The 27,994-nt window shown below is 42.0% G+C and overlaps 1 protein-coding gene across 1 annotated transcript in view; it reads left to right on the forward strand.

Annotated features, from left to right (window-relative positions):
* Positions 1 to 27,994, forward strand: part of PKHD1 (PKHD1 ciliary IPT domain containing fibrocystin/polyductin) — a 261,269-nt gene that overhangs the window by 206,073 nt on the left and 27,202 nt on the right. Inside the window, exon 59 of the mRNA XM_069805584.1 lies at positions 24,560 to 25,565. Within this exon, the coding sequence (XP_069661685.1) occupies positions 24,560 to 25,565 (1,006 nt within the window). The remainder of the gene's footprint in view (positions 1 to 24,559; positions 25,566 to 27,994) is intronic.

Genomic DNA, 27,994 nt, shown 5'->3' on the forward strand with positions numbered 1-27,994 from the left:
ACAAATTACCTGAACTTTCTGTCTACATCTCACTCTGAGGAGTGACCACAGTAAAAGCATACCTCACATTGGAGCAGGGCTGGGCAGTAATGTCTCTTGTCTCTGTGCCTTCGGAGATGGGCACAACTACCTTCTTTCCAACTCTGGAGAGGGAGCTTAGAAATAAAGGAATAGCAGGACCTGTCAGGAATGAAACCCGGTAGAGCATAGCTTGCTGTGTGGCAGAGAAATAGGAAGTGTCACTTGTTGAGGACTTTTCCAGCCCTCTGATTCTAAATGCTACATGTTATTTTTATAAATTATTAAAGGTGTAAGTAGAACCAATAAAAGTAATCTTTTCATTGCAGGAAAATTATATGATGTCTCCCTCACTGTTTGAGACCACAGTGTAAGACATCTAAGTCAGCTTTAGAGAAACTATTTTGTCCAGCTCCCCATGCAGTTTGCTTCATGTGGCTGGTTTGGATCATTGTCCAGTGAGGGAAACCTGCTTTCGCCTTTGCCTCTCTAGCGCCCAAGGAGACAAACTTCCTCAGTCACTCAAATTTGTGTCTGAAGCGAGAAGGAAGCCCAATGGAAGTCAGTGACCGCACAAAACTAAAAACATCCCTTGCTCTTGGAAAGCCTGAGGCTCTTCAGGGAAAAGATCTGACTCTATGTATGCCTGTATAGCACTCCAGAGAAAAGAACCCCAAAACTGGCTAGAGCTCAAGTACAAGTGCAGCGCTGCCCACAGCACTGTTGTGCAGACAGTTCTACAGAACTCCGAGATTGGCTTAAAATTCAGGGTCAAGGTTTAGCATGTTTCTAGTGTCTTGTTGAAGGAGGTGGTGACTTTTTTTCTCATACCCACGTCTTCCAAAGCAGCCATTCAAGGACAGTTTGACCTGAAAGTAGATCCAATTCCTGTGCTATTTGTTGATGTATCTTGTTTCCTCCACTCTTTTAGCCATTCTAACTCCCAGAGACAAGGTGTCCCAGAATTTGTGTGACTGACAACTTCTGGGCACAAGATCATCCTTAGGAATCATTATTAATAGTGAACAATACCTCCACATATGGTAAACTAAAGAAGTCACTCTTGCTATGTTCATGTATCAATGGTGGATGTTTGCAAGTTTTTTTACTGTTCTCTGCAAAATGAGTGTGGGGCCTGATTCAGTAGAAGGCAGTATAGGAGCGAACTTGTTTACTTTGACTGATTTTACTTGTAGATTATGTTTCCAAAGAAGCCCTTTGTAACTAATAACTCTCCACTGCAACCCTGGAGGGCTCACAAGTTATGGGATGGTGGATTATGGAAGAGGGTGGGTGGGAAAAAGTCAATAATAATACCAATAAAAAAGCCATCTTTCTGATCAAAGCAGAAAATGCTTGAATAAAGATTATATTAAAGAGGAAAAATGTAGAGGTCTTGTTAAAACCTTTGGGTTACTGTCCAGTTATGTGGATTTTCCCTCTAGTGCTTATTCTGGCATTCATTAAACCCTGATAAGTTACATAGAAACACTTGAAAGAATGATTAGAAATGCTATGTGTGAATAATAGAATTGCTTAAAGGGAAATGGAAATTCTTAAAGGGAAATGCATACTGACATGGAAAGTGAACTTGTGTAATTTTCTCATTGTCTAGGGTTATTATCTTATTCCTCTTTTTTGTGGGTGTTGAATTTGTATACTTTTATATTCACAGTTTGGGGGCTTCTTAGGTAAATAATATTGTCTTTCGCTTAGCTCCAGTGGGAGGCAGATGTGCTGAAGGTCTTTTGAAAAGCAAAGTCTCTTTTTTTCAGGTGCCTTTCTTTGAGAGGGTTAGGCTAGAGTTTGGAGGGGATTAAAAAAAAAAATAATCCAAAACAACCCAACAGACCTAATCCAAAGGCAACCCAGATCCTTCCTCAAAGTTCTCTGTGTGACCGTTTGCAAGGAGCGCGTGGTGGCTTTGGCTGTGCTCCCAGTGTGCTGTGAGCATGAGGCCATGTCTGCTCAGCTGTTACATGTCTTTATCTCAATGTGACCTAATCGCTAGGATTCAGTGCTGGCTAACCTCAGCTCCTTCAGCTGTGATCATCTACAGGTGAAGTCAGACTGACCTTGGGTCTGTTGGTGGAAGACTCTATGAATGTTCCTAGGGAAAGGCCATGTCTAAATCTTAAATAACTTTGTTAGGAATTGGATACCAGGCACCCAATTCCTTGTGTCACTCTGGAAATCTCAGTCTCTGACTTGGAGTGTATGGGGAAGATGTCTGGGTTCTGCAAAGAAAAAAGATGAGGCTTAAGATCAAAGGGCAATAAATACTTCTGGTTTAGTCCTTGAGGTTTCTGCAGTCGCCGTCCTGTCTGAATGCTTTCTCTGTAAAGGAACCTCCTCCCACCAGTTACAGGTGTCCAAGAGCTTGAACATATTAGCAGCGGTGTGATGGAGGGCCTAGGAGAAAAAGTTTTGAAATGAGAAATAAAAGTGGATTGTACCACTAGCTCAGCAACGTTAATGCTGGATTGCTTGAACTGCAAGAGCAAAAATCTAGCATGCAACTCCTCTCTATTCTACTACGCCCAGCAGTGCCTCAGTCTCCATGTATTTGCAGTTGTTTAAGAGCTATCATACTGTACCAAATGGGACTGGAGACCCTAGGCACCATCATACAGCCAGAGATTATCCTGTTGCGAGAAATTTACAGCCCTAAATGGGTGAAACAGAGGGTAGGAGGGGAAGCTGAGGCACAGCCGGGTTTGTGGGTTTTGAGCAAGCCCGTGGCAGAGCCAGAAGCCTTACCATAGCTGATCTGGTCTTGGACACAGGGCTTTCCTCTCCATCCTCCAGTGCCCGCAGAGTGAAAGTCCTCATAATTCAGCTTCAGATCCCTTTTCACAGGTTAGCTGTTTCATGGTTAACAGGTCCGACAGGGTCCATCTTGGCATGGAAAGGGCATAACCCTATCTTGCCAACAGGACCGACAAGGAAACGCTTTGTGTTGCAAGAAACAAAGCAGCCAGCACCTTCAGGAGGCTTTTTGCTTGAGTAAGGGTTTATTGCTTGCTTACTTGGTGTTTCTGTTTAAACAACGGAAGTGTTAGTGCCCGCAATGTCAAGCACTGGAAGGTTAAATCAAAATTAACTTGTTGCCGCAAGAACATGTTATATTCCTTTTCTTTGCTCTTCATGTTACAGAAATAATATATTAGCACTGCAAAGGCTCAGGCGGAGGGGAACAGAGCTGATCCTGTGGTTGAATTATGAAGTCAAGCTATAAAAGCCCTAATCTAAACTGTGGGATAATGAGATGTGAGAGGATTTTCTGAGGTCCTCTGCTGATCACATCGTGTTTGTTTAGTACGAGGTAAGTGTTTTCACTGAGATAAAAGCATAGATTTCATTGAGAGAAGTTTCAAAAACAACCTCCAATACTTTAAGCCACAGTGATTTAATGGGACACGGACAAGCCTTTTTTAAGCCATTCTGAGGTTTTTTGCTCTACCTAAGCTATTTGCGGGTATAGCATTGACATGTCTTTCTTTGCCAATGTTATCCAACAGAATTTGAGAAGTGTTTTTTCCTTGTATTTTCTTTTTCAACAGTGCGGTTAGAAACCCCTTCATTTCAGAGGATGAAACCCTGCACCTCTGAACTCGATGTCTGTGTTTACACAACTCTCAAAGAAGGATCTGTGGGAGAAACCCAGGGCTCAGTGGGGTCCCAGATCCATCCACCTTTCACCCCCACAAAGACCACACAGGCAGATGATGGCAGGGTAGAAATACCTGTGGTCACCCAGGGACAGCCAGCCCAGGTGTGCCTCGCCGTCTGCGAAGCTTTCAGGCACGTGAGGCTCACTGCATCACGTGTGCTCTGAAAGTTGGTTTTCCCTTGTTCCTGGGACCTGTAATTGACGGCTTATTGTTGCTGTGGGCTGTGGGTCAGGTCTTGAAGGAGACCTTGTGGTGCGCTAAGGATGTATCCCGAATGTCATGGTTAGGGTGCTTTTTCAAAGAGAAATTCAGGTTATGCTCAAAAGGTTCATCTTGTCTAACTGAAATAATTTATCTCACCCTAGAATCGGTGTCCAAGACGCATAAATTTCCCTTCCAAGGTGTTGATTTCTCTCAGCTGAAGGAGCCAAGCTCAGACTTATATGTCTAAACATATAAACGTGTAAGCTAGATGAGAAGCCAGACCTGGGGGACATTCAGAAAGAAAGACTTGCATGGAGACTATTTCCCATCTAGTCAGAGGAGGTGTTCTCTGAACTGGTTCTGTAAGACTCCATCGTAATTTGGGTGATGAAAATATAGTAATGCAAAACCATGGCCTTCCAAGGATGGCACTAGGCATCAAGGTTGGGTTTTCCAGTGAGATCTAGAAGAGAGATTCACCCCTCTTTAACTGAAGTTTCCTGACAGCAGGTAGCTATCATTGAAACCTTGCCAGACTCACTGTTAGATCTCTGATCTAGCAGATGATGTGAAAGAAAAAATACATGGTCCATATAGCAGTGATTCCGATTCTTTGCCTCAGTCATTATGCGGCCTCTACGTTTTGTGTATTATGTCAATATCTAGAGTTGTTTAATTTTAGGTTTGGGTGGGGGTTTAATCTTTCTCAAGTCTCTGAGATAAAATTTAAATTTTTCCTGTTTTATGTAGGAAAAAAACATCTATTTTGATTTCATATGCAAACTTGAATTTTCATTTCTGTGTTTAAAGGAACTTTTTCAACTTTCTTTGTTTCCTTTGTCATTCTTTTTTTCATTGAAAGTAATAGTAAAAGGAATGCAAAGATAGCAGTCTCACAAATATTATTTGAAATTAGATACAACTGATGATTTAAAAATACTTATTCTGTTAAAAAAATCAGAAAAGTGAATATTGCTGTGAAATTTTTTCAATTTTCTAAACTAGGAGATGGTCTTATGAGCATGAATAATTGGTAACTGTCATTTCCTATGGCTTTATTTTTTGTGACTGATCAATGTTGACGAAATTGAAAGCTGTCCTCTGAAAGAGGCTTTTCCTTCAGCTTAAGGACTTGAGAATGGAAGGTGTTTTGCTATCAGAAGACATTTCTAAGACATGTCCTCTAACCCCTTTAAGTGAAGATGGTAAGTGAACTAAAAAATTCTAGGATACGTGAAGCCAGGGGTAGAGGAACACATCCATGGTGCAACTGCAGAAGTCTTGCTTCCACAGGAAACCCAGTAAAAAGCCCAACTTTCAACTAAAAAGGAAAAAAAATCTATTGAAAATACCCTAAGCTTGAAGTTACCCATTTTAAAATAACACAGCTCTTCATATCCTAAAATAAGAATGTCTGTTTTTGAAGGACTGACATGTCATCCCTGAACTACATGTGCTCCTGAGCCCAGAACTGTCCTTCCTCCTATTTTACAAAGCTGAAATAACATGTTGTGTTAGAACCCAGGTATGACTGTTGTCCCACAGGTGGGGTTCGGTACCCGGTGTTTAATGAGCCGATCTTACACACAGAGCCGAGATATTTCTTTCTTTCATGTCTGTGCAGAGATGGGTGCCAGCTGGTAACTCCACAAAGCTGGCACACCACACCAAAGAAGAGCAATGCATTTATTCTGTTAACATGATTAGTAAAAACCTGCCTAATTTTACATTCATTGGTTAGGACAGTAGTCACTCTCTTATCTACTATTGGCCAGTTACATTTAAATTAGCCTGGCTTGCTATGGAAATTAGCACGCATGCTCCTTGCAGGTGCATGTGGGCAAGTTCTTCCAGCCTTGACTTGAGTCGGAGGTGGTGATCCCCCCTGCCACCTTTCCCTTTCCCTTAGTTCATGCTTCTTTGGCAATCATCAGGTCTTCGGTGCCTTCTGGGGCAGGATGTCTCCTTTTATCAGGCTTTAGTTCCCTCTTCAATGACATAGTCCTTAGCAAAGCATGCATAGTTTATACAAAGTACTCAGGCTTGCATAGTGAAGCTATCTAGTAATGGTCCTCCTTAAAGGACAGTGTGTCATGTTTAATCCTAAATTGAGCAGTATCACCACGGCTAGGCTGTAACTCAAACATATGACTACCTAACTACACCCCCAAATGAGGTGACTTTTCACCTGAAGAAGCCTCAGAAGACCAGACCTGGTTTTCAGCCTGTCCCCAGCCACAGAGAGACTAGCAGACCCAGCCATGTGTCTGCCTTGACCCCAGGGATATCGCAGGGAAACCTCGCAGTGGGTTAGAGGCATGCAGGTTCACCTAGGTCTTCCTCAATCTGCAGGACTCTGAAACAGAAATCATCTGTATCAGGGGGTGTCTATATGTACTGCAGCCAAAGGGAGTGGAGGTTCCTTGCTGCAGGCCTTTATTTTATTCACCCAATGTCTCTTTACTCTCAACAGCCTGTATGGAGGCTGTTAACTATACTTTCTCTCCCAACACTGAGTTAGGCTAATTCAATGGCCAATTTTAGGTAAATTGGGCTATTGCAGCGATGCTTTGAGTTTATTGGTGGAAACTGCAGAAAACTCCTTCTGTTGCCATCACATTTATGCAAAAGTTGAGCAGCATTAAATAATTAAAGTCTCCATTTTGTAAACTGTTACCATTCATAGTTTTTCTGTAAAATATTTCCGAAACTACCTTAACTGTATATATTAACTGAACCTAAACATGACATGTACCTGAAATAAATTATGCATTCGTATAGATATATTTTCACATTGCAAGGTAATAGATGGTAGATGTATAATGGGATTATTCTGCTGTCTTTGGTGTAAAGACCATTTAAATAGTGAAGCCATCTCTTTCTTTTCTCCTGCTTCCCCAATCCCTTTGGCCACCATCACCCCCCTGCAATCCAGTGATCTAAAAAACAAGGACTGGCGGTGACAAAGCATCAGAGGGAGGCTAAAATCCGTGTGGCATGTGACATAGAGAAAAGGTCACATTGCCCTGCATCAGCCCTCTCTTAAGTCAAGTTAATTAATGGTTCTTTTTTTTTCTAATTCAACTGGATGGGCCTCCAGGCAAAGAGCTATTTGTAACAGCACCGTATTCTGGAGTCACCCAGCCTGATGCTGGCTATGCCCCTGCATATCCCTATGTCTTCAGGCCAGGAGGCATCAGCTCAGCCCTCCACTCTTCAGGTATACATATTGCTCCCAAGTCACCTGGCAAAGGGTGATAATGAGCCTGATCTAGGTGACTTTCCATCAAATATCCAAATGCTAGCATCAGTACCATGGAGCAGAGCAGACAAGAGATGCAAAGAAAGTCTCAAATGAGAGGCCATAATAATTTAAGTCTTCTCTGTTGTGGTTGTGCAATGGACTCCTGTCCACAGCAGCAAAAGAGCCACCAGTCCTTGTGTGCTTTTGCACAGATGTATGTTGGCTGAGTTGGTGTTCATGACACTGGACCTGCTCGGAGTGGACCTTATGCTCCTGTTGTTCTTGGTCTCTGTGGGTGCATTTACACACAGCCCCAGCCCTTGCTTCTGACTCCTCCTGGCATTGATGTCTGCTGTGGATCAGCCCTGTCTGTCTCTGAACCTGTGCTTGGAAAAATGTTTCTGTGCACACCATGCCATATGGTTAAAAGAAACAGCAAGAGGTTTTGCTGGGGTTCACAGTTCTCATCCAAGACAAGGGCAGGCAACAGGTTGTTCTCTCCAAAACCCACTGGTTTAGCCGCCCCTCACCTCATCCAACTCTTGCTCCTGTATTTGTTCAACGTGTCTATAAGAAGGATTCCCACAGCTAGCTTGGTTTTGTGAGGCTTTGTGCACACACGTTTCACCAACTGTTTCTCAGAGCATCTTGACTAGAGGGATGCCCACGCATGATGTGTTGAGGAGGGGGCTTACTTGATGGCATCGTGCATCAGACTATTTCCCACAACTACATGAGGCCATAACCTCACTGAACTCAAAGATTATGACTGACTGTTGAAGACCAGGTTGGGTCCAGCCGCATCCCAGAAAGACACTAGTTGAGTAGACACAGGAAATTATTCCCAGGTTTGCTCCTGTGGTGACTCCAATCCTCCCAAACCCATCCTCCCTGTATTAATTAAGGTGCAGTGGGTAGGCATGTCTCTCTTCAGCTGTTGTCAATCTATTGCTCATTTCCAGCAGGGAGATAACAGCTAGGAGGTGACTAGATTGTTCCTTCCTTCTCTTCCATTCAAGTTTGAAGCCTGCTCTTGCAACAAACAGAAGGAACACAGCAACAACTTCGTTTCCTGCCTCAGTAATAACGGTTTTAATAATCACCTCAAATTGTTTTTCTCCACTTAAAATATTTTTCTCGTGCAAGAAAACGTCAGCTCCAGCCTTGTAAACTGCTAAGTGAACAGTAATAGTTTGTTTGCAACAAGTATGCAACAAATGAATATGATCTAAGTGTGAAAAATTCACCAACCTCCAACAATGCCAGGAGAAGGCCAAATATTTCAAACAATGTCTGCTTGATCTTTGCCTCTGGGCGTGAACTTTCCTCTCGAAGGCGCCCAGAATTAATACTGTCTGCAGGTTTCCCTGTTCATTTCCTTAGGTTCAAGATGCCTCTCTAACTGATGTGGCCTGTGCCCTCTGTTAAATTTTGCAGGTAAATTTGTGGTCACAGCAGCACTTTCCAGGGCCAGATGTTAACGTGGATAGGGGCTATGCCCACGCTAAAATAAATAAAGTGGTGCCAGGCCACAGACATGTAAACACAATCCTCTGCTCTGCAAAAATGGTTACAACAGCCCCTGGCATGCTTTTGTCCTGGGCCAATTAACGCTCTCCCAAACAATTCTTGGGTGCAGTTTGGGAGTTAACGTATGCCAAGGAGCAGTCCCAGTTGGTCTGTTGGATGATTCCATCCTGTTCTGAAAGCTGAGATAGTTTAATAGATGAATGCGCCAGACCATGTCAGCTGGCCTCGGTGTCTGGGAATACTCCTGGGCACATTTAATTTACTAGTGAAGATGTAGCCAGAATGTCTCTTCAGGACTATCCATTACTTATATATCTGTGTTGAAGTCGATGTTTTTTGCACTAGTCTGATTGTATTCCACTGCCTCTGGTTTTAAAGCTCTTATTTTTTCTTTTGGCTGCTGTAGCTGATCTGGGACGTGATCTGCTGTCTTCATAAATCTGCACTGTGTTGGTTTACTCGGTCCTCAAAGATGCTCAGATTCCAAGAGCTGCTGTGTTGGTTTTTTTTTCCATTCTGAGGTGAATAAGCAACCCTGATTATAGTCAATTAAAAGGCATCCTTTCTCTTTTGCAGAGAAAAGTGTTACATTTTTTGAACGCTTTTTTGTTCTTTTCTGCCTTTTTAGGTTCTTTCTTATATGTTTAGATAGTCAGCACAGTCATCGCTGACTCCATAGGAGTATGGATAGTTGGTTAGGAAAAACCTGCCAGTAGCTACCTCATTTTTATCTCTACCAGTGCCTCCCATACTCCTGAGCTGCTTGAAGTGGGATGTGTCTCCTAAGAACAGTGGGGAGCATGGAGGCACTGCTCTGCACAACGTGGCTCCAAAGATCTCAGACCGTTGTGCTGGGAAACTACAGAGCACCAGAACCAGTTTTATGGCCCTGGGGCCAACTCTTAGTGTGGCCACATGCATAATTATTAAAATCCCTTATCCTGCAGACCAGATTGGTTGCATCCAAAGTGGGATGGTCACTAATCACGCTAACCCTCAGACAGCTCCTAGACACTGTTTCGGTCAGTGTTAGTTGACCTAGACAAAAAAACATGCCAAGCATTGTTGTAGGAATGTAAAATATGTGTGACTGAATACCAAGGCTAAGGCATAAGCCTTCACAAGTGTAGACACAGCCTCAGTGTACCTCTTTTTAAGGCTGATGGAAAACGTCTGTGTCCTACTGTGTCCCAGAAGGTAGAGTTGAGCCTGGAAAATATGTGGTTAAAGTTTTGAGAGTTTTCAGCATGGGCAGCATGTTTAACATGCCATCCCTACCCCAACCCCAGATGAAGAAATGTCTCTGTGGCAGGTCAGGCATTTATTCTATTTGTATTTTTCTGTCCTCTGTGAAAGAAAGAAATCCAGCCCACCAAAATCTCAGACATTGTTGTTCCTGGCTGCAATGTTCATAGCTAGGTTCTGAGATGTTTTGTCCCTCTTCATTCCCCATTGGCATCACTAATGTTGAGAGTGATTCGCCTTTCCTATGGGAGAGGTTTGGTGTCTGGGAGTAGAAGGACTCTGAAAGGTTCCAGTTCCCCTCAAATCCTTCCTAATGATGTCTCAGATATGGAATAAAAGCAAAAGGATTAACAACAGCAAAAAAAAAAAAAACACTGAGGAAGCAAAGGAGAGGTCTGAGTGATGCCTTCCTGTTCTTACAGTCATTTCTGTTGGTTAGGGCAGGGAGGAGACAGATTCGGGCAGTTTGAGTGACATTTGGACAGTCTTCAAAATAGTAGTTTTCATTGATGTTACTGTCTCAAATTGTATGTAAGTGTAGTACCAGAACTGTACTGGTTCACAATGTATTCTATGCAGAGACTTCCTGCATAAAGTGGAGTGGAGTGTCTTTACACTTCTTGTAAGCCTTTTTTCACTAGTTATTAAGTGGACAGAATTGATATCTCAGTTTTAGTGTTTATTCCCCAAATTACTGTCTATGGTTTGGGATTATCTGGGAAAATATTAACCATCTGTGCTTGAATTATGTGAGGAACCTGGTTATTAAACCAGATTGTAGCTGTCAGGTCCTTGGAAAACTTTCTTCCAGCAGTGGGAGAAGGTGAGGTGCCATGCTGGATTTGAAGGCTGGACCTGGTGTACATACACCCTCAGCTCCCAGTAGGGCTCAGTTCCTAAATGGTAAATCTTCCTTTTTCTTCCTGCTCTCTTTCAACTCTAAGACATCTGAGGAGTATCTCACTGTCAGCTTTTTTGGAGCATAGCAAAGGGGAGTCCTATCTCCATAGACCCCTGGCCGTAACACTTTCCAGGCAGATAATCTTAAGCCATTCTTGCTCCAGACTAGCACTGTCAGTTTGCGCAGATCAGCAGAATGATCCCTAAATGGTCGTGTAAACACTGTTTCTGTTAAACACGGGTTACTGATCTCCCCTGATCATCCTATTCGGTACCAAGCTGGCTGGTAACACCTGGATTTAAAACGTGGTTACGGTGCCTCAGAGATGTGGTACAGGCTTTGATGATACAGATCTGATCAACGTCCATATGCCCCTTAGATGCCTGCTGGATGCTTGTGCAAAGGTCAGGCGTCTTTAGTGCTCTTCCAGAAGGTTTTTAATGGAGTGAGCTGCTAGCTTTTATCCTTTCTCATAATTTTATGAGGCAGAATCCCCCCTCCCCCAGGCAAGAAGCCAGCCTGCCACTAGCTATTCGCTTTAAAATTATGATGAAGCTTGAAATAAAACACAGCCATGGACTGAACCCACTAACCCTCAGTCCAAAGGTATTAAGGCTGCTGGTTGATAGAGACAGTATCTAGTTCTTGGAAATGTTTTGCTTCTAGCACCCTGGATGATTAGGAAGAGAGGACTAGTAGAAAAAGATAATGATTGCGTATTTGCTGTGGAAATGGTAAGTGCAATTAGAATTGCCAACTGAGTTGTGATCAAAATTCTGATTAATTACTTACTGCTATTTCACAGAGAAGAAATTAGTGCGTATCTAATTGGCGTTACTGAAATGTATTCTGTGCCTCACTTGCATAAATTAAATGTAAAGAACAAATCTACTGCGTGTGTATGAGAGAGGGAGAAAGAGAGGGAGCAAAAGTGAATGTATGATACTGGGAAAGATCCTCAGGTGATGTAAATCGGGACTGCTCTGGTGAAGTCCCTGGATGGTGAGACTCGGACCCGGGATGCTAAAAGAGGTCTTTGATTTGGGTGTTGGCCGAGGGTCTGTGCTATATAAAAAGAGGAGTTCAGACTAGAGGATCGCAGCAGCCTTTCTTGTAGTCTTATCAAATCTCACTCTATCAAAACCAGTCACAGCAGTATCAAATCCTATTTTCAGCTCGTGATGCCATGGCACCTACCCCCACCATACCATCAGAGACTTCCTATCGTATGATTTTTGTTTGCTTATTTATTTCAATTTCAGCTCTGCACATGCTCTAGGCACATATACAATAATGGCAATTACACATTGTACAAAGCACATCAATAATTTTAGTGTGAAAGAGAAGGAAAATGCAGAGCTATGATTCCAGTGCTTTAATCGGCAGGACCACATTATGTCAATGAAGCGGGGACACGGAGGACTGATTAGATAAATTCCCCCTCGCAGTTACAGCACCCGCACTGAAGTGCCCACCATGTTCTGAAAATGAAATGTACACATTAAAAATGTATCTGCATTTATTTTCCCTCTGGTGTCTTTTTGGTTTTTCTAACAAACAGATTCTTATGGAAAAGAAAAGAAAAAAAAACCCAACATCCCTAGATGGAAGCTTTGGCAGTGCATTTGCTCTTTATAAAGAAGTCAACTCGGTACCTTGGCAGAGAGGGCTGTCCATGTCAGTGGGGATTAGATGAACCTCCTCCTCCTCCCTACTGCCCCTCAATTAACTTTTACTCTCCAAGCAGAAATGGGAGAAAGTTTGCAGAAGCGGTGAAGCAAAAAGTCCCTCTCCTTTTGCTAATCTGTGGAATTTATTGTTACCTTGAAAGAAGTTATTTTCCTAAGCAGGGGCCTAATTCTGCTTGCATACTGTAGGTGTAGCTGTACTGAATTTAAAGGGTCACTCCGATACCCCCCAAAATTGCAATGAAATCAAGCAGCTGTATTAATTGCCTTGCAGCTCCTTGCCATTATCCTCGCCTTTCCTTGCCTTTTGCCTATCCTCATTACAGTGGCATGGAAGTATGTGTTCTAACCATAAAATATTCTTTTTTCTTTCTTATTCTTTTCATAATGAAGTGGTGTCCCACTTCTTAAACAAATACTTCACTTCTGCCTACTTGAGTCTGAAAGGGCACAGCCATCACCAGTCAGCTATAATGTCCTTTCTTTTCCTCTCTTCCTATCTCTGCCTCTCTTATCTCCGTGATCTTCTTTTCGCTGTCTCACTTCCCCTCCAGACAGCTTTATTAAATTCAGATCTCTACTTCTGAGATGTCTATGTCTGAGCTCCCGTTCCATGTAAGCCACCGAGAGCAAAACAAAAAAAAGTCAAGATTCCCTTATGTTCTTCCTCCCCTCAATGTCCTTGGCAGCGCAGGGATCCTTTCCACAGCACATCCTTCTGGTTGGGTATTCAGGTTACAGGCTGCCTATTTGGACCTCAGGGAAACGTAATGTGCAAGAAAATGTGAATTCATTTTTGACAACCGACAACATGTGCTTGACATAATGTACCACCCTTTTGGGCAGGATTTGGATTGGAAAGTGAGATTTCTGCTGATAGCTCTTCCCCAGGGAAATTATACATAAACAGAATTCCTGTGGCTTTCATGGAGAGTGGTTATAGCCCAGATGTCTTGATAAGGCAACACAAATTTAGAACTGGGTTGGACCAATTTTCTACCTGCTGGATAAATCTTAGCACTCAGTACTCAGTACTTGGTGTACTCTGACTCTGGAAGGAGCCTTTCCGTGCTAGAGGGCTACAAACATGACCTACAAGGCTTCAGCCTGGTGTCCCTTATGCTTGCCAGGTGAGGATGTGCTAACTGAGCAAACCCTGCCAGACAGGCTCTTTGTAGGCTCTTCAAACTGGCTTGGCTCTTCGTGGCACTTCGGGAGCTGAGAGATGCTTTCTGATGGCCCAAACCAGCAGAAAAGCCCATGTAGGTTCCTGCGGAGACCCTGCCAGCTAAACTTTGCAGTTGGTACGCCCGGAAAATGAAATATATTCTGATATTGTTGGTGCCAAGGAATAAACAAATGAAAATCACACTTATGATCATCTCATGTACCTATCTGGCAATGCGGTGTTATACCAAAAAAACAGTCCCCAAATTGTCCATACTGGCAATTCTTTTCATAAAAGTTAAATAATATAGACTGTTAAGAGTAAAGGGCATCCTTTAAATACCAGCAGGATACCTGAGCTAAGCGGCTTTTGGGAATCCTATATTGCTCTGCCTATCTTAACTCTGTTTCAGTGTTCTTTTTTTCACTGGTGCTGAAGCACTAAAAAGTCTCAAAGAAAGAAAACTGCTTAATGCACCTGTCTGGTTTCCTGTGCACAGCTAGTGTATTCCCACATGATAGCTTTGAATGAAATTTTGTAGCAATTGAATATTTGTATGCTTAACCGCATACTCAGGGCAATGATAAATAAAGACACAGTACCCCAATGCTAAGAGTCACAAAAACGTTATTGACTGTCATGTTTTAGGGCTTGAGCATAAGGTAAGCGCCCTCAAAAATATATTTATTTTTTTTCTCACAACAATCTGGAGGATAAGATCTTCGCACCATGTAGGAATGCAGCTTTATAATTTTATTCTCAGATAGGGTCAAAACATCAGCTGTTTTATATTGGCCTAAGCATCAAGCTGTCATCAAATAGACCACCTGAGGAAGTGCCCTGCTGGGAATGCATTTTAACCATCCAAACAGAAACATCCAAACTTTTGCAAGCTCAACCACTAGAAATTACAGGGAAAAGCAGAGAACAAATGGGCTTCGGTTTTAGTCCCTTCAAGCACCATACGATGGGCCTTTACTTCTCGTTTCTGTTTCCCATTGCAGGCTGGGATGTTTTCAGACTAAACAAGTCCCTGTAACCTGAAACCTGGCTATCATTTATGGAAGTACCCTGTGCAGCATGGTTAATAAATAAAAAGTTAAGAAAAATAAAAAGACAACCTTTCCACTATTAACAAAAGACTCTTCAAAGCTATTCTTTTGCTCTGGGCTTTTACAATAATAAGCTGAAAAAATACATTAGAGAGCAGACTCCTTTCTAGCCACTTCATATTTCATTTTGCCTCTCACTTGTCTATTTATTTTCACGTCTTTCCTGATTACTTCTCAATTGTAGAAAGACAACATTAGGCACAATGAGTTTTAAATATACTCCCTGGCCAAAATAACTCCAAGGGCTGTCTGAAATTTCAAATGGCTTACTAGTAAGGCTGGAATAAAATGCAAAGGGAGTGATGCCTCCTAGTTAGAGCAGGACAGTCAGGACTGGTAAGTGTTTGCAGTGCTCCACCAATGTAGTTATTCTTTTTCTCCATGGGCACCATACCACACAACCAGGATCGGTGTGACTCTGAGTTCATTCACGTTTAGATGAAGACAAAGAACGCTATCTGGCAAAGCACAAGAGATGCTCCAGCTCCAAACCTACTCCTTCCCTGTTGGAGCTGTCCAGAAGATTTTAGTGGGACAAGGAACAGGCCTTGGACTACCTAAAACAAGCACACACGAGTATAAAAACTATTTGCAAAAGTAAGCCTCGAAGCTTCTTCAAACCATCTTGCAAGCGTGTGTAGTTATGTTTGAAAGTGTCATTAGGATCACAGATCTTCTTCAAGTCCTTTTCAACCCCGGCAGCTTCTCTGGACATACTGTAAACTGGGAATCTTGTCCTAGTAAACATATAGAAGCCTAAAACCTAGATATACTATGATTTGTGATAAAGCCCTCAGAATGCTGATCTAACTGTGTAGTTAGCCTTGCTCTGAGCAAGAGGTTGAAATAAATGACATCCAGAAATCTCTTCTGACTTATTTTCTCCTAAGATTCGATGTAGGCATGGTATTTTAGGACTATGCCTACAGACACATTTGATTTTCTTGTAAGTAGTGTTTGAAACCAGTCTCCTTCCATCCCTGCACCCATGTTGGTTCCAGAGGTGAGAAATTAGTTTTTTAGGTTCCCGCTGTGTTTGCACAGATGTCTTTTTTCCAATAAATTCTCTATTTCTGTGGTTTCCAAGGCATTTTGCTCAGTGCCCACTCTGTTTTCTATGATGTGAGCGGAGCAAGCCGTGGTCTGCAGGGTGACTGCACCAGGCACAGGTGGGAGTATGTGGATCTATCGTAGCTACAAAAGCCAAATGCAGAGTTTGATCTTTTTCAGCGTATTTCTGAAAAATTTGTTTGCAGCCTGTTTAGATCTGTCAGGCATTGGGGGACTTTCTTATTTTCTAGATTAACGTGGTAGTGCCTTCATCTCCCTTCTTTCTGTCTTTCCCCTTGTTCATAACTGGAGAAGACGATTACTTTAGACGTGTGTACAGAGCTATCATTTCCCACTTATTTCAGAATAGGAACATCTATTACCCTTGCTGTTCTGCAAGTCTCGTTATCTACATCATTAGGAGTTGGGTTCATTTCACCTAACTTCAGCTGTCCAAATACAGGCCTTCAGTCCAAAGTAGCTGTCTAGGTTTCCCATATAGCCAGTAGAGACAGATACCTCCAGAAGTGCTACAATCCATCCGAGGGACAGCAGGAATGAATGACCCTCGTAAGTCTCTCCTCTCTCTCTCTCTAGTGATTATTGTCTAGATGAAAAGCTTAGACTAGACAATTAGCTTAGACTAGATGCTTAACATTTAGGCAGCTAAAATTAATGTGATGAATCCCATTCTATGTGCTCAGATAATGACTCTAGCCTTTGTATCTCAAATTTTAGCTCTTCAATATGTTTTCATAGGTGTTCAGATTCTGTGCTATGCTTTCAGATTAATTTCGACTTCTAAGGCTTAAAATACTTGCCTCCCATTACTGTTCATTGTCATAAATATGCCATGGCATAATATAGCTGTCTGTACCTATAATGAAATCCTTCTGCTTTAAGATTCAGCTCCATAGCCCATACAGGACTAATATTGCTAAAAATCGCCCTAATAATGTCACAGAGACTCTTGGGCTTGCGAACCTTTCTGTCATGAGCACAGGCTCTAGGACTGCGCCTTCAGCCAAGGCAGGTACGAGTAAGATTTTAACATTTTTTTTATAACTTACCTGGGCAAAGAAAGAATGAAAATGAAGACAAGGCTGCTGATAAAAAGATATTAGAGGCATTGGGCAGGATGGGCAGAGAGCTCAGGAAGTCACCTCACCCATCCATTTACTCTGAAGTGATATCTATAATTATAGGGCTCCCAAAAGAAATTAATAGAACATGCTAAAAAAACTCTTTAGTTGTGTTAGTTCCACCAGGTTCCTAATCGTTTGGTTTCAAGGCTTTGCTGTTTTGTTTTGTGTTGTGTTTTTTTTTTAAACTAGAAAGATGTTTTTCTAATTTCTAACCTAAATCTCCCTGGTTAAAATATTAATACTTTTTTTTGTTCTCTATGCACTGAACATGAGAAACCAATTTACCTTCCTTGCTATGACGGAAGCTTCCTATGAAGCTTCTATAAACTAATTATACTCTTTAATATACTAATTGAAATGTCTGCAGTCTTTCTGGGCTGAACTTGGGATATTTGTAATATGTTTGTTTAAATGGTATATCTGGGGCAAAAAAAGGCTTTTCAGTAAAATAGTTTTACAGAAAAATTTTACCTGGTCCAAAATATTTATAATTTCTCAGGTAAAGCTGAAAACTTAGTAAAATTTTGCTTATTTAGTCAAAACGTTTGATTTGTTACTGAACAAAAAAAGGGAAAACAATTTTAGGGCAAATGCTGAGCTCTGTTCTCTCCTCTCCTTCACCTATGTCTTACAAAAATAATTTTCATTTTTAAGCTTAATTCTAATGCCAATAATTCCAAAATCTGCAGGTATTTGGCGTTTTCCTTCTGTCCCACTTCTAATGGAAAATCATTCTGTCTCTTTGTGAGTCTGTTCCCAGGACCAAAGAACTGTTCTCATTGGGAAGAAATGATAATAATAATAGTAAAGTGGAGTTCCCTGTAAATTTTATTTTGAGGCAGTTCATTTTATCCCCTAACTTTATTTTTGCAGAAGAAAAGGATGATTTGTCTTTGCAGTGACTGCAGGCCAAGGAGGGAAAGAGAAGCTGAGAACCTTCCCGTCCGTAGCAAAACCTGGCAGCGATGGTCTTAATAGAGTTCAAGTTTATTTGACTAATTCTTTCACCACTTGTCAGAGAACATACTTTTGTTTGCGGTAACAAAACAAGCTCTTTCCTCCCCCATTTCTCCAGTGAGTAGCACAAGCACTTGTGTGGAGCACACATTACCGCTAACCGTTATGATGTTTGCTGTCAAACTCATTTATTTATGCAACCGCTGTGGAAAGGCCTGGGGCCCATAAGCAACCCTGAAAGATTTCAGAGCCCTGGTGTGGGGTCATGAAAGGGAAAGTGAGGGGGAGGGTGAAGCCTCCCCTGGTTATGAGAAAGGAACTGACACAGGAAATGGTCACATATGGCACAGATTTATTGTGTCCGGGACTTCCCATTCAAAACTCATTATATCCATGGCTCAGAGCAGTGCATGGCACGGCCACATTCATTTTTAGGTCTGGCATCCGATGAAATTGCCGTTCTGCTTTCGGGGGGTGGTGGTAGTTTTATCATTCCTTGGCCAGAGAGACGGTGACTAGAACCGCGTCGGCAAAGGCTCTGCCATTTGCTGCCCTTTGCCTTTATGTTGAGCCCCGGGTATCAGTGTCATTAAAGCTTCGGTCGGTGGGGTTGCTGGTCAGGAGGAGAGAAAAATCTTCCTGGGCTTTAAATACGCCTAAAGGAAACCAGGATTATCTTAAGGGGAAACATAATGGGAAAAGCTTTGGTAGTGACGTGAGAAACAAATTGATACTTGCAGAAGAGCGTGTTTTTTCAAAGGTGAAATAATTTGGACCAAAAGCTGTTTCTCTTTGCATTTGTCTCTTTTAATCATCTTTTGTGGGAGACAAGATCCTTGTCACACCCAGCTATTGGCTCTTTGAATGATGCTTAATGACTTCAAGAGCTTTGTGGGAATAGTTTTGTTTGTATTATCTGCTTCATGAGAGCATCTAAAAGCTCCAGTTAGGGCCCTGGGTCCTATTTTGCTAGCTGCTGTACAAAAAGCCATTATTTCCACCCCTTTGCTGTCTAAGCCCTCCTTTGAGAGGGCTCAAGATACATTCTCCTGGCTATGTTATTCTCCTCTCTAGCTCTTTGCAGTTTTGCGAGACAGATTTGATATTTTCTCTCAAAGACCAAAGATGATCTCTCTGACTCAAGAAGTTCCTGACCTGTAAATCACTGAAAGCTTGAGGAGCATTTTGGGTGAACATTGCTATATGCGTGCTTTGTTCCCATACTTTTTGATCGTTGTTGGAGAGCATCCTGGCCTCAGTGGGCTTCTGGTCTCTCTTGTTAAGACTTTACTTGTGCACTTATGCTTTAAGGTCAAGAATGAGTTATTGCTACAGTCTCTGGGAACTGGAAAACTGCAATTTTTTGTTCATAACTTGGAAAGATATACTATCGTTTATAACATATGTGCCTTACCTCTTAGGCATGGGGGAGCTCTGAAGGGTTGGTGCTAGCATAAAAATATGTAACCATATGAAAGATGCAAATAATGCTTGATTTCACAGTGAATAAATACTAGCAGTGTGTGTGGCCATATCAATGCATGCAAACAATGAATGCAAGAACAAATATTTCATATACGACACCTTTTTTCGATGGATTTGTATGTGAAAGGGAAGGGTCAATGCAGATCCTGTGATGCATAATAAGAATAAGCTTATACCACAGACCTTCTTTCAGTGGAAGCACTAATAACTGTCTTTTCTCTACTTGGGCACCTACTTTTACAAATCTTGTAGGAACATAGTATCTTTGAGTCCACAAATGTGACTGAAATTGGCCAGGGGGTTCAAAGTTTTTTATGGAGGAACGATAAACAGGAAAGCATAAAAACCCCCACAGTGTGATATTACGAGATTCATTTCCTTCTAAAATAATTTTCTTTAAAAGAAAGAATTAACAGCCTAAAGCAATCACTCCATTTTTATTTACACGATCCCTGCTTTGAGTATATATTTATGTGTATATCTCATGCATGTACGTACACAAATACACAAGCAAGCACACATGCCACCATGCATTCCTACGCACGTATTCCCAACACACACCTTGCGAGAAACCCACCCCAAATAAGTTACTTGGCGTTGCGTATCTGTGTGTTTATCCCCCATGGGAATGCTGCTAAACTCAATGGAGTGATATCCCTAATTTACAGTCAGTGGGATTTCTAAAAACGATGGGGGATGCCTTGTTTCAGCATCCGCTGAAGCTGATGGGCTTGTTTTCACTTACCTACATGAAGATTTACAAGATCAGCAGCTGCAGAGCCATTGCTTTCAAAGGACGAGTGCGTAGGCATGAGGACCCTGTGCCAGGGATTAGACAGGAGAATCAGGGTCAAGATTATTTACGGGGACCATCTGAACTTGAGAAATGTAGAGAACCTTTTGTATAGAAAAAACGACTGACCTCAGAATAATTTACCTTTGCTAGATTTCTAAGGTCCTACTGCTGGGCCCTTTTTCTTTATTTCACATTTGAATGTCAGCAGGTCAAAAGGAACAGTTAATGCTGATGAATATTTCCCCCTCAGCAAAGATACGTGCTGGCCAGCCCAAGGCCAATGAATCGCAATTTCTAAACAGTGTCCCATTTATCTCTCCCCTCCCCCTTCCTCCCCTACTCGCTTTTATATTTTTGTAACTATAATTGTAGTTAAATTAGAAATAACTGACGGCCAAATCCAGTCAGATGGAAAGAAAATTGCGGGAGATTTATTTTATTTTGATAAAAAACTGACATTGCCTTTTGTTTTTGTCAAAAAAAAGACAATATATATTTCCTTGTAACGTGAATTGTGAAATCTATCATGAAATGGGTAAAAATTATTGAAGGAAATGGTGGTGTTAACCTGAAGGGGAAAATCATTAATGCTGATGTATTTCATTCAATTTTAAAAGTAGAATTTATTTTATTTTATTTATTTGGCGTTGGTGAACTAGGGTAAAGGCAGGAGACTTGCACAGGACTCTATGTGCCTTTAAGTCAAAACATCTATTTTAAAAATACTCTTCCCTCCTTACCTCCTGCTCCATTTTTCTAAATAAAGGATATGAGATGGTGGTGGTGGTGGTGGTTTTTTTCCTAAGCAAAGAGGACCCCCTTGGCGCATTTTTCTTTTCAAATGTGAAATGAGGTGGAAAATCCTCATTTCACGACAGGAAGGGCAAATATTGACACAAAGTTAATATTTGTCAGGAGCCCTAGAAGCAACCTGAGTGCTAAAATCTCATATAGATATATATGTTTGTGTGTCTATGTGCGTGCGTGCATGTATATAATTAAATAATAAACTTGACTTGACGATAGGGGAATCTGCAGAAAGCAAAGTCTAGTCTCGGAAGCTGAGGAAATAGCTGCAGAGGGTGAACACACGCACTCTCCACATATTATTTCTCCCTCTTTCTTGCACTGAGCAGGACACACACACCTGCCTGTGCCTGCACCCAACGCACACACGTCTTCTTCTTCTGCTTGGGTGCATGGAGCTCCTGGTGTGACATTCAGCCTCACCCGTGCACACATCGCTACAGATAAGAACATCTTTTCCGTCTTCCATTTGTAAGGTCTCTGGCTGACTCACACATGGCAGGTTTCTCTTTCTTTTTTCCCCCCATTTTTTTTCTCCCTCTCACACACGTGTGTGTGCAAACACACACGGATATACAACTATAACCTGTTTAATCGAATTTTACCCATCGCAGGGGGATGCTTCTGGAATTTATCACTGTTATTGTTCATCGGCAATGTAAATAGCACATGTCAGCTCAATATTCAGTGGTCACTCAGTATTTATTAAGTCCTGTCCACTCTGGCCTTTTTTAGAGGAAAGCCCTGGGGCAGATTAGCTGCTGGCCCTGACACGCCGCGTCACTTATCTATTCGCATTGATTATGAGAGTCAGCTGTGGCCAGGACTCACTTTTTCCTTCTCCTCTCAGACCCCTCTTACAAGCACCCCTGCTTGGATTTTCATGAGGAAATAATCAGATTAGGGCTTCAGCGGCGAGTTCATATGGAGTTCTCTTTCTCCAATGTGCTACTAACTGAATAAACGTGTTTTGTGGTAAATTGTAAATGACATTATGATTACTAAGGCCAGCATGGGTTTCATTTAAAAGTGATCGAAATTGCAGGCTGCAGAAATTGTGACTGGCAGATAAGGCCATTTGGAAGGAGACAAGCAACGATGTGTGTGCATGCGTGGGGGGGTGCGCGTGTGCAGGAAACGAAGCAAACCCACTTTGCAAGGCAGGCAGGGCATAGGAAAGTCCTGGGAAATCACAAAATATCAGCAAATCCCATTTGTAGACAAGAGAAATGTCACCGGGGGAAGATGGGAGGTTTCCGGGAGAGCAGACGATGAGCTCTGTCAGCCTCTGTGGGCTGGCTGCCTGCTGCAGGGTGCATCCTCCCAGCACTCCAGGACAACACCGAATGTCTCCGAGTGCGGCATTTCCACTTCTGCTTCTGAATGGAGTTGTCTCTCTCTCTCCCTTTGCCCCCAGCACACGCCGTTAGCAAAACACTTACACTGATAAAGCAAAAAAAAAAAAAAAAAAAAAAAAAAGGAAAGGCGAGAAAAAGGGAAAGAAAATGGTAAGCCGGTGTCTAAAAATAGGGGCTTTCGCACAGATCCTATCTCACTTGGACATCGTCCCTGAACAGAGCTTGATATTTATGTAATTTCATTGCTTTCCTCGGTGATGTGCAGAGCGAGAGCTCATTCTGGGAAACGCTCACAGATCACGGTCTGCACATGAGGAATCCCCTTGAAATAAATAATAGGTAAGTGTCCACAGGATCCAGGCATCAAGATCTAACTATAAGCAGAGCCCAGAATGACTTCTTATAGTTTGTTTCTTTCCCAGGACTCTGTTATTTTCTTCTAGCAGTGAGTTTCACATAATGTTTCCTTGATAAGGGGAATGCCCTTTTATTCATCCAAAAGTTTGTGACTCTCAAGGATATTGCTGTCCCTTTCTTTTCATCATTAGCGCCAGGCACTGCTGATCTCCATGCACATCCCCAAAGCTGCTGAACAAGGAGCGCAGACTTAATTTAGACATTGGCCATATTTTGCCTAAAACACATTCATTCATGAGCACAGCTAACTAGGGAAGGAGCAGGCTTGGTGAGGGAAGGAGGATTATAGCTGGCTACAGCAGCAAATTCCTCCTTTGATTTTATTTTGAAGAGAGGAAGGAAAAACAGAAACACACATCTTTTCCTAAGATGCTCCAGGCAGAAATGTTTATGGTTTTGGTGCCCATATCTGAACTCATTTACTTTTATTCTCTCTTTATAATCAGTGATGATCTCATCATTACAGCCTGAGGCACGATTTCTCTCATCTTAAAGCAGAGACCTATATTTGGTCAGACGCAGCATACCCTAACTCAGAGGACTGTATAGAGCCTTCCATAAAAGGATCCTCGTGACTCGTCTCCACAGACACTTGGGATGGGATTTGGTGGCAAATTCTGCCATACGTGGAAGTGTCTTAGCTCCTGTTATATTCAGTGAAAGAATACCTAAAGTGTCATCTAAAGTGGCTTTTGCACTCCCATGGATCATGTGTTATATCTATAGGTGTTTTAGCTACCCAAAGAAGTCCAGGCAACATTATGTATTTGTGTTTAAGTGACAGGATCCTACCTCTGGTCAGTAAAGTTAGAGGATGGTAAAGGGTGATCCAGCTGACAAAACAGAGGTATTTTAGGGTGAACTTCATTGCTTTCTAAACTGCTTTATCTATATTGATGACTGGGGAATTGGGGGTGTTTTGATTACCATAAATGTGTGTCTAGCATAATTTCAGGTGCTGTGGGGTGTCCCACCAGGCCTCCAGCTGCCACCCTTGAAGGGCAAAGGTCTTCTGTAGACCCTGTGTCACATGTCTTAGATACCTCAGGGCATCCCACATGATACTAGATGCCTGCCTGTGGGCAAATGATTTAAACTCCAGCTCTCCGCTGACTGCAATGGGAGCTTAGGCACTCAGAGACCATGTAAGGGTCTCTGCTATTTGTAGATTTCTGAATCTGGTGCTTTCTTTTAGCTCTAAGACTCGGTGAGGTGGTTCGCTGCTGGAGTACATTAATGACGTTCTGGTCCTTTCTAGTTTTTTGTTTGAGATATAATCCTTGTGAGTGGGGTGAGATGGCTTTCTGTAGACTTAAATTATATTTCCAAAGAATTGCAGTCACGCCCTGGTTTGTTACCCTTATACAGGCTTAGAACCAGGAGAATGTAAAAGACACAAGGACATAGGGACATAGTGCTGGGTCAGACCAAAGGTTCATCTAGCGTGCTTGCTTTTTCAACAGTGACCATAATTTGATATCTAGAAAGAACAAGGTAAGTGTATATGATGCTTCTCTGTCATTTGTTAGCAATCTTCAACCATTTTCAGCTCAAGGACATCTTGAGGTAGGTGCGGTTTCTACCTATTTAATATCCATTAGTGTCCAGGCTTCTCTTAAAAATGTGTAAAATTTTAGCACCAACAAGAATGACTTGAGTACTGAATGGGAAAATAAGCAGCTATACCACCAAATGTTGACATGATGTCTGAAACAATTAATTTTTTTTTTCTTTGCTCATCTCCCTCTATTCTCTTCCAGGAATTTACAGAGATGACAGCAAGTGCACCTTCAAGCCCTCCGTACAAGGCTACTTCTGCAAACAGTCAGATCATGCACTTGTCATCCTAGAAAACTTGGACGCCAGTATGGTCAGCCAGAGACTGTTTCCAGTTGTAGCAATGACTGGCAGCTTCATGGATACCTTCAGTGATGTGACTTCGCACACATCGTGTTATCCTGAAGAGCATCGTTCTACTTTCTTTTCTGTGTTGCCATCCACCAAACTCACTACGGTTTGCTTCCCAGACCTAGCACCTCACTCTTTCAGACTCTACCTCCTCAGTGGCCAGAACACAACCAGACTGCCCCTAGCTATATTCTACAACGAACCGCTCAGCCTTCGTGTTTTCATTCAAGGGAAATACGTCTCTCCCACCCCATCGTCTTTTTCACTGAATGAAGGGGCAGGAGCCAATTACTTTAGCTTTGAGGACAATCTTCTCTATGTTCTCCTCCATGAGAAGGAACCCGTAGAAATAGTTGCTGGCCTTTCCCTTCTTGTGGCTTTCACTGTAACTGAGGCTGTTGGGAAAGAGGGTGAGGCAAGTATAATACGTCGATTAGCTGATTTCTTGAAGGTTGGTCACGACCAAGTCAGAGTAGTCCATCACGTGCTGGGAGGTGAAAGCATGTTGAAAGTAATCTCAGCCAATGCTAGCAAAAAGAAATATCACTGCCCTAACATGACATTTTGCACAGCCTTTCACAGCAGGTATGGCTCACAGAAAGTGGGAAGAAGACCAGTGAGCACCAGAGCTCTGCAGCCATCTGACATGGCTGGTCCATCCAGAGTGCTCATCATTGAACTTAGTGATCCACCAAGTCAACCAAGAAAGGAGCTGACAAGTGACAGCTTAAAGAGTTTGGCCAGAACAATTATCAACACTCATCAGACTGGAGACCTTCAGAGCGGCCTTGGCTTGCCGATTGAAACCTTAATGGTGACTCAGTCTGCCTTACTGGTTCCAGCAGAAGCTAACAATAGGTAAGTATCAGAGGCAGTATCAGCAGATACTGATTTAAGTGTAGTGAGGCAATTTAACCACTTGATCTGCTTATTAAGACAGGGAGTAAGTTCTTCATTGATTGAAATATGACTAAACATGTTGAAACACGTTATAAAGTTTCCATGACAGAGCTATGCCCAAGTACTAGCTGGACTCCTGAGTGTGAATTACCATGTTATGCTCTTGGTGCTCATGAATCTCTGTAGTGCAGATATGTCCATCATGCTTTAAACCAGGACAGAGTTCCTGGAAGTCTGCCTTGAAACTATAAAGTATTGGGTAAAGTCAATGTTTCTAAAGAAGTTCAGACTATAATAGCTCTTAACTTTTAAACAATTTAATCTATGAATGTTATAAATTGATGTAACACCAGAGATGTGTTATTAAAGATGAGTTGCTACCTTAACTGCATGCAGGTCTAAACCTTGATTCCTGTACTTTTAAAATTTAAGGCCAGAAAAGACTGTTTAATCTTATACTTCAATCTCCTGCATGATACAAGCCACTGCTGTTCACTTTGATAGCTCAGCATTGACCTTTCTTTTTGGCTAAAGTTCTAGAAAACCACCTGGTCTTGAAGATACAAGAGCTGGACACATCCAATACTACCTGCATGTGTGCCTAGATGTTGGATGCTATCCCTGGTTTTTTTGTCACAAGTACTTGCCCACTTTCTCTTGTTAGCCTTTCTCTCCAGCTTCCCATGAGAGTTTCTTGTTCTTTCCTTCACGGTTACATCAGCAAGTTTCTGGGCATTGACTCTTCCTCCTCCTCCAGATACCTCCAGAGTAATCAAATCACTTAGCTGTCTGCTTTTTAATAAATTGAAAAGTTTGGGTTCCTGTGAGTGTTTCTTTCCTCCTCTGTCTCTGTTTTCTGAATCCTGTTTGAAGTGTACATGTCTGAAAAGCCAGCAGTTTTCCTTTATGGTAGATTCCCCAACATTGGACACTTTTAAGATTCGGCTGGACAGGGTGCTGGGACACCTTGTCTAGACTGTGCTTTTGCAAAGAAAGGTTGGATCAGTTGAGCCTTGAGGTCCCTTCTAACCTGGTATTCTATGATATCAGTGCCATGTGCAAAAGTGGTATTAAATCCCATTTTCTACTGGCAGAACTCGATGATCCCATTAGCACATTTTTCCTCAGAAATAGGACAGCTCATGGTCATCCGTTTGCTCACTGTATTCTCCAATTCCTTTTCAGTTCTAGCTTTCCAGGGCCCAATCCACTGTGTTTGCCCAGATCCTACACACCCCATGATCTAGGTGCCCATGTTTGGCTTTTCTCTCTGTAATTTATCAGTCCACCCATCCTTCCGTGCATTTTATCAGGAGCGGCTTTATATTTGTTTCTCGATGCAGATATAGCATCAGGCCTGTGGCTGATTTTGACACAACAACACAGGACACTCCTTCACTTTATAATAATTTCCCAACAGGAGCTACCTTTTGAGCTCTCTCAGTTACCTAGTTCTTGGTTAGTTTTGTACATACTAATTTTTTATTTATATTCTGTACCAAGACTCAGTTTTCGAAGGTCATTTTTCTTCCTCTTCTCCACAGCAACAATCAGCCCTTTCTGTCCCTCCTTTCTGTGTCCCCATCTTTCTCTTTTCAGCCTCTCGCAGCCACTATTTGCATGTCCCAGATGGCAGCCCTTATCTGCAGAAAAGGCTGTGAGATACAGGGCTGGGAAGGGAGCAGACAGCAGTGTATTTCAGCCTCAGATCCTGAATCTGTATAAAAGCATATGGGAAATATGAAAAAGGTAATATCCCATCTGTTTTTAATAGGGGACATGGGATTTGATGTTTGGCAACCTTATTGTGTATTCTCTTGATATTGCATAATATTAGTTTTTATGTTGTGCGCTACTGAGCCTTACCCAAGTATGAGCATATTCCATCTATGCAAGAAAGAAATTGGATTTGTCTAAGACTTACTTTCTCTAATTAATACCATATCCTCTAACATTTACCACTGACCTCTGTACCATCCTGATGTCTGTTGGCTGCTAGTGATACAAACTACTATTCACACACTTAACTTTTCTACTAGGCACTGTGTGGCTTATGGTAGTGAAGCACTCACAGTAAGGACACTGGTCTGTGACCACAGGAATCTTTGGTTTGGTTTGGTTTTGGTTTGTTGGTTTTGAGGTAGGGGGTTTTTTTGGGTTTTTTTTTTTTAAGTAGTAGTATACGTTAAGCACAGTGGGAAATTATTATTTGCAAGATCAAATCTTAAATCAGGGCCAAACTCCAAAGATATACAATATTTTTTATTAGCAGAACTAACATCACTATTGTCAGTGGGGGTATTTGTGTTACGATGTAGGATACTACAAAATGTGACAGCAAAGAAATGTTGTAGGAAGCTTTACAGCCTGTGATAGGAAATGTTATC

Source organism: Haliaeetus albicilla, chromosome 18 (genome assembly GCF_947461875.1).
Source record: "Haliaeetus albicilla chromosome 18, bHalAlb1.1, whole genome shotgun sequence".
NCBI lineage: Eukaryota > Metazoa > Chordata > Aves > Accipitriformes > Accipitridae > Haliaeetus > Haliaeetus albicilla.